Source organism: Lissotriton helveticus, chromosome 2_1 (assembly GCF_964261635.1).
Source record: "Lissotriton helveticus chromosome 2_1, aLisHel1.1, whole genome shotgun sequence".
Taxonomy (NCBI): domain Eukaryota; kingdom Metazoa; phylum Chordata; class Amphibia; order Caudata; family Salamandridae; genus Lissotriton; species Lissotriton helveticus.
In genome coordinates, this window is record NC_136059.1 from 473,236,171 (window position 1) to 473,253,536 (window position 17,366).

The window sequence follows — 17,366 nt, forward strand, 5'->3', positions numbered from 1 at the left end:
TGAGCTCCTTGTGTAAGGAGAGAATGCCTTTTAATAGTATTACAGCCCTCCTGGCCCATAATATACCAGTCATTAAAAGCTCACTCCTTAATAATAGTTCCTCTCTAGCATCTCAGAATTCTAAGCCTTTAACAGCCAGTATTACCCTCAGTAGTGGGCTATAATGCAATACCAAGATATGAGGAAGGAGTTTACTAGTAATCAGTAAGTACATACCTACCTAGCAATTGTAATGTTATAAGGCTGCAGGAAACTATCAATCACAAAGGTACTTTGTACTTTGTCATATATACATTAAAAGAATGAATGTATATTAGAATGTGTTGTTACAATATTCTGCAGATACACAAATTTGCAACACACTTGAGCATAATAGTGATCTTGTGGTAATATATGTTCATGAGCAATCCACTACTATTTTTCAATATTTCCATTACATGGTATGTGTCCACAAACCAGCATCAGTTTTAGACATTGAGTCGCAGCGAAATTTCAACGTGCTGTGCCCATCCCGCGATATGCGGGCGAGGCAAGTCCATCACACTGTACCAAATCTAATTAGTTTATGTTTAAAGAGTGAATGCCTGTAGGGAAACATTCTCAGAGCACAAGAATCTTACATGGGAATAAAATAATTTAGGGAACGGATGCTCTGCTTACAAAATAAACTCTTAATGCAACAGTTAGTTATCTAACTATCTAATTGATATTTGCAATGGTGACTAGATGTTCCCGGTCATTAAATTAACTTCATAAAATGGAGTCAAGCATGTCCTACATGTACAATAAAAAAGTGATGGCTAAATGGATGTCACTGGCCACATCTGAAAGAATCAAGTAGAGTAACCTTCGAAATGGCCACCCCATGTCACTTCCTTTGATCACAACATGCTTCCATAACCAGGAAGTCTAAAGGCACCATGACTGTCACTTTTTGCCATAGACGCCAGCTTGTTCATGCTGTTCCTACCTTGGCTAGAATGTCTTCTTGCTCAGTTTTGACTCCAAACCGTGGGATACTCGAATTCGTTAAACTTGAGCTGTGCATGAGTTTCTTCACTCCGCTGATCTGCGACATCGGCCTCTTCTTCTTCTCCTTCTCTTTCTGTGCCTGAGTAGGCATCTCCACTTCATGTTGTTTGTCTAAAGCGGTAGACCAATAAAGATCATTCAATGGGATTTGTTTTGGAAGAGATTACAGAACAACTATGTTTTGAAACAGAGAGAACTATAACATTAGGAACTCCTAAGTTTTAACACAATAAAATGGGCCATATGGATTAGTTAATATATGAATATTGCATGACAAAGGGAAGAGGAAAACAGCTTCAGTCTTGTGAGAACTGGAGTTAAAACCCCCTCCGAGGTCAATTCAGTTCACTTGCTATTAAGCATTGTTTACCTGCTCGCCACCTGTAAACCCTACATGCTGTTCTTTGAATCAGAAATGATGATATTATGGGTGCCCATAAATACTCCAGATAAGGTGAACTACCAACTGACATTCGTGCACATCGCAGAATCCTCCTGGTCTAATTTGAAAGGTAATTAAAATTGCTGTACAATATAAAAGCTTCAGTGAGGGGCCGCTACACATCCACATAGGTAATGCAATCTGCCCATCACTGACATCATCAGTAAATCCCTAGACAATGAACGAGAAAGCAACCAAGCACTAAAAAAGGCAACAGTAACAACCAAACACTAAAAAACATTAACTTAAACAATAATAGACCAAGAGGCACTTGCCAACTAGCAATCGAATATGAACATTCAACACTGGCATAACATTCTTGAAAGGGGATTGACAAAACAACTAGAGAATTCATAATAGCACAAATTCTTCCAAGATCAGCAATCAAGATCCACCCCTGAGAAATATATAATGAACTCATCTCCAAACTTCTCATCATCTTAGGCAATACCATCAGACAACACGTATTATCTTGAATCTATTCACAAGTTATAACATGGTTGACAATGGCATTCTACAGAGTAGGTTAAAAGAATTGACTGGACTACCAGAGTCCCTTAGTCAGCTAGTGTACATGTTTGTCACCACTAGCATTCAATATCAATGTTGGCTCTATCCACAATTTGAAAAGCATCACTAGTAATTTCAAATATACACTTAGGACACCATATCACTTACGCCTGAAGCCAGGACCAAAGCAGCACCAGATACTGCATGAACAACATCTACAAATAGCTGAGGAGATTTGTGTATCTCCAAAGCATCAACACCGAAATTGCACTGGCTGGAGAATCAAAACGATTCATAATAACTTTGGTGAGGCCCCCAGCCGCAGGTACACCACTCCAGCTCAAAATGTGAGGAATGTTGAAGTAACCTTTGATGTAGAACTATCATTTACTTCGGTCTCCACCTCAAAAAACATAAGTCCACTAATGTTCAACTCCCTAGGTCTCCTTGAGAAGAGACACACCTTGGAGCTACCCCAAACCTAATCATGAATTAGAGACCAATTAACAAGCTACTAAACCATGATTCAAGGATGGTCTAAACTGGGTGAACAGTGATGACACTACAATTCCATATGAAAGTCAGATTATATAGTGCCATGCAACATGCACAAAGCGTTCTGGAAAACATGCCCCGAATAAATTATGTAGCAACCTCCACTGAGCCAATCTGACAACCACCTGCCAGCCCAAATGAAAAAAGTTGAAACAAGAGGAGATATCCTGGGAGTAGAACGTCCATAACTAAGGCATGATTCTAAACTCGGCATAGTAGTGCGAAATAAATATTTACTGATCAGGAAAGTGGTGGGAACAGAACTGTTAGATCAATATATGACTGACAGGCCTTTAACACACGATGCTACAAACCCCCTCTACCTACTACATCGAAACAAATATGTGAAAATGTATTTACTATTTTGACTTCAGATGAGGAAATCTTAAACTATATTTCCCACTTCCGCTGGCATGGTTTAAAAATGTATTTTGGTGCCTCCGTTCCTTCTTTCTTTATTCATATAACAGGTGAAATCAACACAAGCCCAATATTGAAACGTTTTGCGTGAGTTACAACAAAAACATTGAACTTGAGTTCACCATTTAATTTAAAAATCATACAATTGTATAAGGACAACTCTGCCTTTACATTGATATATCTACATATAGCTACATCTCAGGGAAGTAATGTATAGCCTTCTTTTTAGGTCATTGATTAAACATAAATCCCTGGTGGGGTGATGGGTTTTATGAGAGTCAATCAGCAAAGACATATGTAAGGGACTGAAGGTGTCATATTTTTAGCTGGTTTCAAAAGCATATGGGGTTTAGGTCTTATCCCAGATAGGAAGCTGGGATGCTGTGCGCTTGCATCCTGCCACTGAAAGTGAAATCAGCCTTCAGCCTCGCAAAGTAAGAGGCAATAAAACTCCAGTCAATTCTTCACACATACCCCAAAATGATCGCTTGGCTTTGATTAACACTGCTTTATTAGGTAGAGAGATAAATCAGGCTAGAAGGATTATACAAGGAACTAGTCTATAAATAGCCTTTGAGAAAAGCATAACGTGCTCTGCAGTAAAGAGGAGGCTGGCGTTCAGCGTGGGAGGAGTGTGAAGACAAAAGTGAAATATAAATCAGGAATACCAGGTAAAGGTGGTGGCCAGGGATAGGGAAAGGTAGTGGATAGAGAAAGTTGGTGAGCAGGGATAGGGAAAGGTGGTGGGCAGGGATACACAAAGGTGGTGGGCAGGGATACGCAAAGGTGGTGGGCAGGGATACGCAAAGGTGGTGGGCAGGGATACGCAAAGGTGGTGGGCAGGGATACGCAAAGGTGGTGGGCAGGGATATGGAAAGGTGGTGGACAGAGATGCAGAAAGATGGTGGGCCGGGATACAGAAAGGTGGCAGGGATACACAAAGGTGGTGGATAGGGATAGGTGGTGGGCAGGGATGCGCAAAGCTAGTGGGCAGGGATACACAAAGGTGGTGGGCAGAGATACGCAAAGGTGGTGGGCAGAGATACGCAAAGGTGGTGGGCAGGAATACGCAATGGTGGTGGGCAGGGATACGCAAAGGTGGTGGGCAGGAATACGCAAAGGTGGTGGGCAGGGATACGCAAAGGTGGTGGGCAGTGATACGCAAAGGTGGTGGGCAGTGATACGCAAAAGTGGCTGGCAGGGGTACAGAGAGGTGGTGGGCAGGGATAGGCAAAGGTGGTAGACAGGGCTACACAAAGGTGCTGGGCCGGGATATGCAGGGCTACGCAAAGGTGTTGAGCAGGGATATGTAGGGCTACGCAAAGGTGGTGAGCAGGGAAACGGAAATTGCAAGGGGTTTCAACCCAGGTACTTCATATTCTTTTTGCCATTAAGTACTGGAGTTGCGTGTCTGGAGTGAGCAAGGGTGGCGAGATTGGTGTGAAGGGTTTATGCACTGAAGGCATCTACACCTTTTCCAACAGACTAGGGAAGCGGGTGCTGTTGGCCTGATAGGTGTTGCCTATCGATTGTTGGGGGGCTCATGCACCTTGTCAGTAGAAAGTAGCACAAAGCTGTAGATAAAGGGAGATTCTTCTTGTGGCACTCTAATGGGCAGATTTATGATGGGAATTTGCCACGTTTGCGTCACGCAACTGCGGCGTAAACGTGGCGCATCCCTATGACCCATTTACAACGTGACGCATCTAGGCAGATGCGTCACGTTGTAAAGCCCTGTGCCACTTGTGGGCGTTCCGGCGCAGGGTGGGCGTTCCGGGGCAGGTGCGCCTCCAAAAGTGGCTGAGTGAAATCTATAAGATTTCACTCAGTCACTTTCAGGCCAATGCTGCGTCAAAACCCAGGCGTAGGTCTTGACGCAGCATTGTATAGATGGGGCATCCCCGAGCCTTGCTGGAGCTGCGTCGCGCTTGCGATGCAACTCTAGCAATGCGCCACCTTTACGGCACAGATGCGTCACGCATCTGTGCCGTTTTTGCCCCATGGTGCGCCGCATTGTAAATGCGGCGCACCATGGGTGGCGGAGTAGCGGCGCAAAATAACTGGCGCATTCCTGGGGATGCGCCAGGTATCATAAATCTGCCCCTGAGTCTTTAGCTCATGATGGGGCAGAGGCATACAATGGAGGAAAACAATACAGACCAGTCTACAGAATATAAATGCATAAGGAAGGCTGCATGTCATAGTGAAAATGGGGAATGTTTTATGAAGGTTGTAACATATACCCTACATAATCATTAATTAAAAGAGTAAAGCAATGCTTGGTGCAATGCAGCATTCCATTACAATTAGGGTGAGGGTTTTAATGTTTACTGATTGCTTAACGTGGGTGTGGGCTCCACTGCTTAACTTGAGCAGGTGGTTTCCGGTGCTCGGCACTGGCATTTAATTGTCGGCACCAGCACTTAATTGTCGACACTGGCCCTTATGGCAGGTGTAACTGTTTGTATAATTTGGATATGAGCAGAACAGCAATTGTTTATCAATTCAGTATGCATTAAAACAACTAATACCTACCACCTAAGCCATTTTTATAGTTTTGAGGGCCTTGAATAGTCTGAACCGTCATACTTGTTGCAGTGTGCTGGCTAGTAGTTGTGAAAGTACTGCCACTGGCAACGCTGGCAGGGGCAATGGGTGGTGCAAGCTGCAGAAGCCTCCTGACAAGAGCCCTGACACTTTTCTTTTTTTTTTTACAAATTAAGAACTGGGGGCTCCGAGCTCTTACGTTGGCAATGCATGTAATGTAAGAGCTTGCGCTGAATGTGCGCGCATCAGCAGTGAATAAATATCACTCGCCTCTCAACCCAGGAAGTGATTCACAGTAAACCATATGCTATGGGGATTCTGGACGCGTCAGGGCACGGGATTTTACAAAATGCCCTGCAAGGAATTGGGTGCCTTCAAAGAATTGAGTATGTGATATCATGCAAAGACAGTTCTTAAATAGTAAACCGGACTGCAATTCCTCCTAAGGCTTTTAATAAATAAATAAAAAAACACTGATGATGAATGAATGGAATGTGGTGGCTGAAGGGGTGTTAAAAATGAGTGGTGTTCAAACTACATTTTGCTCACTGAGTGGACCAAAGAGAAGACAAAGGTAAGACAATGACTCCTCAAGCACAACTGAACAAGGGACAATGTTAATGATTTATTGTATTTGACCCCCTGGCCCCATGACAGTAGTTCTGGAGCAGAAACCACCATGGGCAGCTGCACTGACTCACTGGCATGGCTTGATGCTGATGCTTCCAGTCATGTGCACACAGTCTGCATCCATCGAGGTGCAGTGCTCTAAGCAGGGCTGGCAGATCAGCTCAAGCAGAAGGCGGTGTCGGACATCCATTTTAAATAAACAGTGGGTTTCCATGTGCGTTCAGAGCCTTCTTTACTTTGAATTGGTCTGAACTGCTTTCTAGATCCGCAGAGCAAAGCATTGAAATAAAACAAAGAGCATGTGCAAGGGATATGAAAAACACTAGTTCTAATGATTTATCCACTATACAAAATGGTATCATGTATTTAATAATGTCTACATAATACATATCTGTGTTGAAAATAGGATTGCTTGGGCAGATTTGTTATATCTTTATATTATGTGGTTCAGGCACATATGGATTTCCTACCAGATGGCTGACAGTGGTAAAATGAAGTTTTATAATTGGGGTATGGAGTGAGTAAGGGAATGTATAGTTACACAGAGCAGGGGTAAATGACTGCACTTTCTAAGTACATGATTGTTTAAAGTATGATTTATGGTTTATATAATGGCTTTATGTAGGCATAGATAACCTGCATAAACATGGGGTACCTAGGCATAAGCAAAATGCATAGGGAGGAAATAAACAAGATTATTTTTCATGCGGCTTAAGACTTTTCCACGACTGATCAACATTAACCACTCAGGCTCTTATTGATGTGCGTTATCGTGATTTGTGTTCAACATGATCCTGTTACTCTGTGAATTCGAATGTGACATGGATTTTTGAGCTGTACTGTATAACTATTACATGAATATGTATTTACACAGTATACCATCACCGAGGTATCGAAGCGCTAAGTTAAATCAGGTTAACTGCAACAAATGGTGAAAGAAAGAAAGCTCCCAGAAAGGGAACATTTTATTTTTTTGTTTTTTTAATTTAGATAGGTTTGATTGTGACCAAAGAGAAGGGGGCAAGATATTCCACAGCTTAGCAGTTGCCACCGAAAAGCCTTTGTCATCCCATCTAGTCGTATTAGTTCTAGGAATGTTTATCAGATGTTGATGCCTACAACATAAACTGCGAACTGGAGCATTTTACTGAAATTTAGAATCTAAACATTCAGGGCAGCCCAAATATAGGGCTCTGTGTACTAAGACCATAGCTATGAAATATATTTTGATCTTTGATCAGCAGCGGCTATGGGAGGCAGGAGTGAGAGACACCGCGCTGCTCTGGTTCCATTCTTTTTTGAAGGATAGGCAGCAGGCAGTCTCTATGCCACCGTTTCAGTCAGCCTTTTCCCTGGTATCACATGGAGTCCCTCAGGGCTCGGCTATCAGCCCCATTCTTTTTAATATTTATCTTAGACCTCTGATCTCTCTTATCAAAAGCTTTGGCATCAAAATTGTGAACTACGCCGACGACACGCAGATGATTCTCTCCCTGGAAGGTGAGGACTCTACCTCCCTGGAGATTTTACATAATTGTCTGCGTGAAACGTCTAGGTGGCTGAAGGACAATTCCCTTCAGCTTAATGCAGGAAAGACGGAGGTGCTTTTTACTGCCGGTACTAGGACTCCTCAACCTTTTCCATCGAACTTCTGGCCCCCGGAAACCAGGACTTCGGTACGGCCAGTGGAATCTGTTCGGAATCTAGGGGTCATGTTGGACCAGAGACTCAGCATGGAGACACATGTTCAAAAAACATCTGCCTGCTGCTTTGCCATCCTCCGTTCTCTAAGGAAAGTCCTGCCCCTCCTACCTACTTGTGCCCGTGCGCAGGTGGTTAGATGCACCATCCTTAGCAGGCTGGACTATTGTAACTCCCTCCTGCTAGGGTCCCCTGAGTTCCTGCTGGATCGGCTCCAGAGGGTCCAATCATCGGCAGCTAAACTGGCCCTGGGGCTTCCAAGAAGTTCTCATGGAGCAACCGCATTGGCAAAACTGCATTGGCTTCCTATAAGGCAGAGGATCCAATTTAAGGCCCTCTGTATAGTGTTTAGGGCTCTCCATGGGGCTGGCCCAGCTCCTCTGCAATCTAAATTTGCCTGGTACTCCCCTATTAGACAGCTTCGATCCTCCGACGCCAAACTGGTAGTTGTTCCCAGATTCAGGAAGGTTAGAGCTGGAGGCAGATCCTTTGAAGTGACTGCCGCCAGACTATGGAACACTCTGCCCATCGAGATTAGGCATATCGGTGAACTCCTCCCGTTCAGAAAGAGGATAAAAACTTGGCTATTCCCCTGCTAGTCCGCCTCCTCCGGTTTCTTTTATCTCATAGCGCCAGGATGCCTGCAATGGTGACAGCTGCGCTTTATAAATGCTTAAAATAAATAATAAATAAATTGATCGGTGTCCAATGTAGTCTGCATTGAACTGGAGACATATGGACTCTTCCTGGAGCTTTTGAAACGGGACATGCAGCTGCATTTTGCACAGTTTGTAGTTGTTCCAATGTGGCTTTCAGATATTAAAATGGGGTAATTCACGAAGACTGCCCCACTTGTACAGTGGGGTTTCTTATTTACCTAACAAATTATTCTACTTGTGGTTCCTTTCATCAACTCATGTAGTCTGTTTCGATGACTGGATGGTCCAACTTAAAAGCTGCTGCCATAACCAAGACTAGCGCCAGCACAGGGATTAATTTCAGCAGGTGGATTTTGGTGCTCAGCACTGGCACTTAATTTTCAACGCTGGCACTTATGACAGTCTGCCACACGGTGGCGCTGTTTGTCTAATTTAGAGCCGAGCACAACAACAGTTGTTTATTAATTCAGTATACATTAAAAATGACTAATACCTGCAGCCAAAGTCATTCTTGTAGCTTTTGGGGCATGAAATAATCAGAACTGTCACACTTGTAGGAAGGAGTGTGATGGTTAGTTGTTATTGTAATTGAAAGCACGGATAGCGGCAACGGGCAGTGCAAGTGGAAGTGGGGCTCCTGAAGAGGGTTTTGGCACTTTCATTTTTTTTAATTAATCACTGATTAACAACAGGCAGAGTTGTAAAATTTCAGACATAGGATTGTCTATTTCCATACACTTATGGTGTTGAATGCATGTATTATTATGCTTAATAGGGCATAAATACTACATGACTGTCACCTGAAGAGAAAACACTGACAATGTGAATGGAATGTAACAGTGTTTCCAATATACTGCCACTTTTGCACAAAAGGATGCATAATTAGATAATATGCATTGAGCAAATACATGTTTTCACATAGCAATGTCCATGTCAAAAGATGAAAGAACATTATAACAGCAGAAATAAAAAACACATATTTTCACCATAGAAAACCCAGAAAAGGCCAACTGCTACTGACAACACAAAATTGTTTGATACACAGAAGAACTTCACTTTAATGACAACGATGTTGCCTGCCTTACAACAACCTGGCAAAGGCCAATCATCGGTTTTAAATATTATTAGTTGGTTATTTTTTATAGTGGTTTGTATTTGTTTCTTTATGATGTTAGAAGCCATGTCTGGGTCACATTTTCTATGGAGAATGTTTACAGCGAGACATGGAAGAAGGGACTCTAGGCGGGAAATGATACCACCACTTGGGCTAGACCAAATTATCAGGTTTCAGGAGAGGTGGGGTGAGACTGAAGCATGATGGGACTTTACTGCTGGGTACATTGTGTGTGATAGAAATGGAGGCAAAAGTTAAGCGGAACTAAGATTCTTGATTTTTGCACATACGCACAGCACAATACAGAAAGCAAATGTTTACAGCACCATATTACAGTACCCACCAAAATGCATCAGTAATCTCAACCTAGCCCACCCATAGTCTACCATATTCCTGCTAATTGCGGGATCTGATATTTATACAAAATCGTGTCCAATAACATAAAACAACTAAGATAAAGCAATCTAATAGTCTAGAAGATCAGTTACCAGCCATACCCTCCTTCCAGGCCGATATTGGCTCCCAAATTTTCTTTCCTAGTCCCCTCGCCCTCCTACCCCTTCTAGCATATATACCTTTTTCTAGATTGTAGACAGCCAGGAGAGTGGCGGAACTAAGTTTCTATTCTATGCAAACTTTATATATTTATGGCTGCATTCTTGGCCATTTATCCCATCTGTCATTATTAGGCCTGCCATTAGCTAAGACCTTTTGATTTTACTATAATTATGCCTGTAATATTCTTATTTATCAGGGCTTTTCAGATAACTTTCTTTGTACATTGGTCAATTATTGTGTGGTTCACATTTAATCTGCTTTCTACAGCATGGGGCAGTGGGTCAACACAATTCAGCCTTTGGCTTATTTCTCTATGAGTGATTGATGGCATTCTACCCTCTCAAAAGAAGCACATCCACAAAATAGTTCCCTTAGGTTCCAAGGACTACTATAGAGTTCAGTGCTTTTTGAGACCCCAAAAATAATTTTGCTTCAAGACAATTTTTGTTTCAGATTAACGTGGGCCTGGCAGTTTTCTCAACAATAAAGTTTTGCAAAAACTATGATAAAATAAGCGCTGGCAAAACCAAAAGGCTAGCAGCCCACACCAGACCTATTGGTTTTGGTGCGATTTATTTGTGTTTTTTGATAATACCGCCTTTTTATATGTTTTCACATTTACAAAACTTGAGCAGTAGCATGTTTGGGTTATGTTTCTTTGCAATGATTTACATCACAATCCAAACTTTATGTATTGATGTTTATATTCCAGGCACTACTTTCATGGTGTATTTTTTAATACTTTTTTGCCACATATGTTCTCTCTTATTTGCAGAGCTTGATAAGTAGCTTGAATATTCTTCACTATCAATGATTTAAATCACAATGCACTCGTTAAAACTTTCAAAAAAGCCATTTCTGATCCAAAGTGATTATATACTTAGGAGCATTAATTACATAAACACAAACCACAGCTATCGAGATTCGGAAGGCAACTTATTTTACGGATCTATTACCTAGATTTTGACTAGACAGAGACATGTTCAATATAAAAATTCAGTACCCCACTACATGTATTTAACCGTAAAGGGCTTGAACAGTGGCTACAGTGCAGACTCTATGCTGATACACACTACATTTTCAGCGGTGTGCTAAGCTTGTCTGCTATGTGACCCAATTTTATTATGAATGTTTTAAATTACATATACATTTATGCTAAGAATCAATTGTGAGTCTTTGCAGAGCACATATCTACACAGTGACATGAAGTCTTCCTAATGCAGGCTCGTGAGGCAGTGCTCAAATGCATCCATCTGCGTCACACGCAGGGTCCCTCTTTAAACCGCAGGGACAGGAGAGGCTCCATGTCGCACTGCTTTCTTCGAATCGCTTGCCCTGCATTATTTCAGAGGGCGGATTCCAGACACTGCTGCGTTTGCCTGTCGGGGTTTTCCGAGAGCTGTCTCCCCCCTCCGCCCACGCGGATACATCCGCGAAAGGCACTCTCCCAGCAGCCCCCTGCTCAGGGCTTGACACAGCCATATTTATCAGCCCTCTATCTACAGACAGGGAATACCGAGAAACCAGCCCGCTGCCTGCCCTGCATGCCGATGAGCCGGGGCGGGGAGCTCGCGCCGCCTTCAGAAGGATGCGGGTACGCAGCAGAGCGCGTGGGAGGGATTGGATCCTTCCAACGACACATTAGCATAATCTTTAAGTGTTGAGATTTATTGAATCTTGGGCTCTGCTGCACTCCCTGCCCAGGCTTCTTTGTGTTGTGGTGGCTTGATATGGCTTCCTATTGTCGGATAACAATGGGGGGGAGGCAGATCTATGAACGGTGTGGTTGCAAATGATCACCCCTCGCATGCAGGAGATATGCAAGCGTCCATCAGCTAGCCTCTTGCAGAGAAGCCAATTATATCAAACAAAAGAGGTCTAGCCACATTCTGCCCTATTACGGCCATCTTCCAGCTCAATGGCTTAGTCTCCATCCATCTTATGTAACAATGCATTACAATACCAGAGAGAGCAGGAGGTTTGAAGGGGATTAATCCCTATCTCGTCATAGCTAGGAGGATTAGCACCACAAGGTCTTCATTAACACAAGATTGGCCTCACCTAAAAATGTGTTGGATATATATTCGGAGACCTGGTTTCCAGACCGGCTCATTTCGGATAAGTGCGTAAGCTCCCGGTTGAGCATTCTTTTGAACTGGAAAAGAAAAACAAAATACGTCAGAGTTAAAACACGATATTTAACAGTAGGTGAAGACAACTGCAGATCTTAATGTCGACAAATCAATGCATATATATATAAATATATGTGGGTGTGTGTGTGTGTATATATATATATATATTATGACTATATGACTAAATTAAGCTGTGAAATGGTACACATGTTAAACAACATTGGCACAGTCACATAGATATTCTGAGAATAATTATGACAAACTTCAACTAATTTTCTCATTTAAATGTGTTAGTAACAGGGGGGCTTCTTAAAAACCACAAAGAAAGCAATGATGAACCAGATATTTTCAGTTTTGTAGGAATTTTACGGTAATAGGTGCATTTCCATTAGTGTGGTTTTGTGTGACAAATTATTGAAAACACGCATGTAGAAGTCCATTAAAACCATGTTAATCTGTTCAAAACCTCTCAAAAGAACTGATAGTGTTTTGGTATGCACAGCAGCAAACGGTTCAATTAAAGGGCTCCACTTTACAAAACCAACACACACTAACCTGTGTTGAAAAGGCACAGACAGGGAAATTCTAAATATGTCACTCAAGTGTATTATAAATTAAGATGTTTTACGCTGTAATTTCTTAATTGTTATCTGCCAACAAAGAAGCTAGACGTGCATCCTGTACATTTCCTGAAACCAGATCACTTTTGCAAATAGGGCAAAAATCTTCCCCAGTTTGAACCAACACATGGGAAATGTTCACTATAAAAATAAAACAAAATAAAGGGAGAGGATGTACTCTAATGGCTCGAGTGGTCGACCTCGAAGCTGCGGAACCGGATTCGAGTCTCGGCAGGGACGCTCAACATCATGTGATTCTGAGCAAATCACTTAATCTCCAATGCCTAACAAAAAATGAATGTGTTCGTTAACTGGTGCTCATGTAAAGCACTCTGATGCTTTGGGGTCGAGTTGGCGCCGTATAAAACTAAAAAAAGAAAAATGGAGGCAATTGGACAAAGCAATCCTAGCACAAAGGGCTTTGCATTAGCAGGTTGTGATTGAGGATTTGGATCGATGTTCTTAGCAATTCAACAGTACGCATATGTGGCTTGCTACTACGGTGGGACGTATGCAATAATACAGGTGAACGTAGTGCTTATAAGAGTGAATATGAGGTCAGTGTGCCTAGGCTCACGTTGATGAAAGCTACCTAAATTAATTTTGTGACACTAACAGATCTAGCTTCAATGTGTAGCAGTGGCTGACTGTGGCCCTTCCAGGTGGGCAAATGTGAACACTGTGCTGTTTGGGGAGTCTGAAATTCACAATAGCAAAAAAGATATTTGCCAACATTCTTCCTTCTCCTGAAGAAATCACTGTGCAACAGACAAGGGAGGCCTATAGAAGGGCCCTGAAGTTGTACTGAGTATGCTGCTCACGTGTGCCTCTTATGACAACAGTCTAATTCAATGAGTGATCATGCTACCCCTTTGCCCGGTTACCAGGTATGTCACACCATATAGTGTTATTTGTGGCAGCATTGCATTTGCGGTTGTTGAATGAAAGTCACCAGGGATCAGTCAAACACCAACTTTAGCTTTAGCAGATTTTAAGCCAGTGATTTAAGAAAGTTGCAGAATTAACAAGGCGAAAAGTTTACTTACATGTCACAGTTCTTGAATACTGAGGACAAAATGTGAGATATCAGCACGCATGTTCTGTTGGCTAGACAATGTTTACGTTTCGTATACAGGTTTATTAAGAAAATTAACACAATTCTTTATTGTTTAAGCATATGTCTCTAAAATGTATTTCTTGATGAAAGAAGATATTGGCATGTCTAATGGAGTGGGACTTCTCAGTGTACTCTTTAGTCTATTGCAATATTCGACTTCAGAAATTCCTTTTAAGGACTATTTTAGGCTCTGGCACAATCTTGTTCGGGAATTAATCTGCATTTGGGTAAAGTCTCATTCACCCGCTACCTAAGTATGGACAGGGAATTGTTACTACTTCGTGAGAAATTCTATCTGCCTAGATAGTTCCCTCAAACGTTTTACTTTTTGTGCTTCTGATGCAGTGCTTAATTTGTAAGAAACAAAAAAAAAGCGCCAGGGCTCTCGTCAGGAGGCCACTGCTGCTTACACCGCTCATTACCCCTGCCATGCTGCCAATGATAGTAACAACAAAACTACTAACCATCACACTCCTACAAGTGTGACAACAGGGAATTTCTCAGGCCCCCAAGGCTATAACAATGGTCATTTTTAACGTATATTGAATTAATAATTAACTGTTCTTGTGGTCATCTCTAAATTAGCTAGACAGTGCAACCTTGTGGCATACAGTTACAAACTCTGTGTTGAGAATTGTCAGTTCCTAGCACTGGAAACTACTGGCTCAAATTAAGCACTACTCTGGTGCGATCTGAGGGCCTGCTATCAGGCATTCACTATGTGTGCTCTTTAAAAAAAGTGGTGATATTCACTTGCAGTGGAAATCCTCCTCATGGGCAACTACTCTACATCTGTCAGGCCACCAGTCACTGAAAGGACCAAACTTAAAAGGAGAAATGCTGATCTACACCACGCTTTCATTTGCTTCATACATATAAATAAAATAATGTTGGTTCTGAAACACCCCCAAACACAGGATGATCGGATCTTGAAAAGCAAAAATCAGGAACTTCCACAGTCATAGAAGTGGGACTGCATATTGTATCAACTGAGGGTGCCTGCCAGCTGTAATAATTAAAGCGCAAACAAACAGTAACGGAAATTAAATATATCCTTTACATACAATATTATATGTGTTAACTAACTTGCTTTCTGTTAGGGTATGTTACCCAATCCTGCACTGGAACACATGAAAACTAGCCTCCCTCTTTGTCCAGTTCACCTTCTCTGAAAATCTGATCATATGTTAAATTTCGTCAAATGTACCAGGACAACTGGTGAAAAACAAAGCTCTGGTCCGGTTAAATCTGGGACGCCCATTCACTCTCTGCCACCAGCAACAGGATGAGCAAATAAGTCTAGAATATCAAATTCTGGAATAAAATCCGAATAGAAATAAAACCGAAGAATAACCCTTTAGTTGGGGGCAGCATTTATTAAAGCACATTTTCATAGTCCATCCACTGTAGTTAATCACAGTGCAGCCGTTTCTGAAGCTCAGCACCTCCTGATGTTTCAGTCAGCAACTGCTTGCTCTCACTCTCTCCCAAAGTCCCAGAACCTGCAAATCCTCAAACAGCACAAAATAAGTGTCTGCCTGTGAAGCACCTTGTTTCACCTCTATTGCGCATAGTTACGAGGCAGCAAATGAAAATAACAGCTTTTTGGAATGTCTTACTTTATTTTGGCCATTACTCCGTTAGGAATCCCCTACATAAGGATGAAAACCAGAGGATATTGCTGAAATATACACACTGAGTTGCCATTATGAAGTTTTAGCCCTGCTCCCTTTTGTTCTTTCCAAAATAACTTTGACAGTTACTCAACAATCCACTTTTAATGTGGAACATAATAGTAAAACAATCTGTTTAGGTTGTGGAACACAATGCCCATCACATCCACAGTCATTAAACCCCTCCAAGGCAGCTACTCAGTGTCCCTTGCTCATAGTACTGAATATAATGAATGGCAGTGAAACAGCTTACATTTGATTCTACCCTTACATGTCACGTATGTATGTTGATTGGCGCAGATCGGCAGTTGATTTATTTTATGTCTAACATTCTAATAAACAATGGGATACCAAATGAATTTCTGAAATGTTCAATGATGAAAACCTAATAGAATCATTTAATGTGTGCATACTAATGTTGAAGATATAGTAAATATTCAGTTCTCGTTCATAGCTGTATGAATGTTTTAAGATGCAACACAGTTATATGTAGTCATGATTCTATTCCACATGATATTCCATATATGTACCAAGTGTGAATGTGTGTGCACTTATCTTCAAGATGTCAAGTGCACTTTAACTGCTGTGCTAAGGTAGCATGATTACAGGCCTCAAGTTCCTGGGATTCACTATTTAACTTTCACGAGAATGGTGCTGCTTGCATGTTCTCTCCTCTGCAGGTGCAGATTTAATGCTTCGTTAGCTAGCGAAAGGCATTGTTTATTTGTAGCGATCGTAAGGTAGGGGAGGAAATTTGGCAAGAATAGGATGCGTTAATGAAGTGGGAGACAAGTTCTCATGGTAGAGAAGGGCTGTTCAAAGTCAATTGACTGTACCCAACTGAAGGTGTGAGAGAAGAGCTGAATGTTGCCAATTTTCTACAGGGGAAAAAGAAATGTACTGGAGAAGATGACACTGGTTACCTTGTATACTTTTTGTGATAATAGGTGTTATATTGTTAGAGAGCAGAGACTTTTAGGATTTCACAAGGGGCAGGCCTTTTATGTTATTCCTCTCACTGTGTGGCTTCATGCAATACTCTTTAGAACTGGAGTACTTTTACAAAAGCCTTCATTATGCTGACACCTGTTCCTTGCTTCCCTTAGCTTGATTAGGGTTTCCTGAATTTAGTATAGAGTAGGATAAGTTAAATTATATCAGAGACTAGGCAGGAGGATCAAATACTGCAATTAAATCTTCAAATTCTCTTACTCATTTTCTGTATCGTCGCCACTGAGTTTTTGGTGTGCTTTCTATTGTTTAGACTGAATTTCATTAGGAGATTCTGATTTATTCTGGTCATTTTATATTTTCATAATATGCTTTTGAGACTCATCTATATCAGCTTGTTTAGGAGTCTGTAACCAAACCCTCAAACTCCATTTAATAATCTTACCTTTATTGCATGAAATCCTTCTTATCTCTCAGGTAACTAATAAAGGGTCCATTGACCGAAGAGAAGGTAATCAACAAGTTTGGAGTTTTAGCAGCAGATTTACAGGATATCAGTATGCAAAAAACTCCAATATATATAGATAAAATAATTAGACAGGGTTGTGGCCATCAAAGCAAACGGTTCCTGCTGTTGTTCAGAAAAGGGAAATTTGCCTTTGGGTGCTTTTGAGGGACATTTTAATGCCATCAGGCTCAGCTAGG

General features: G+C 41.7%; 1 protein-coding gene across 3 annotated transcripts in view; it reads right to left on the bottom strand.

The window, feature by feature from the left end:
• Nucleotides 1-17,366, bottom strand: part of PDE4D (phosphodiesterase 4D) — a 1,494,598-nt gene that overhangs the window by 60,062 nt on the left and 1,417,170 nt on the right. For all 3 annotated transcript variants that reach the window (XM_078675125.1, XM_078675126.1, XM_078675127.1), the window contains 2 exons: nucleotides 12,230-12,323; nucleotides 971-1,143 (listed from right to left, as the gene is read on the bottom strand). In XM_078675125.1, the coding sequence (XP_078531251.1) occupies nucleotides 971-1,143; nucleotides 12,230-12,323 (267 nt within the window). The remainder of the gene's footprint in view (nucleotides 1-970; nucleotides 1,144-12,229; nucleotides 12,324-17,366) is intronic.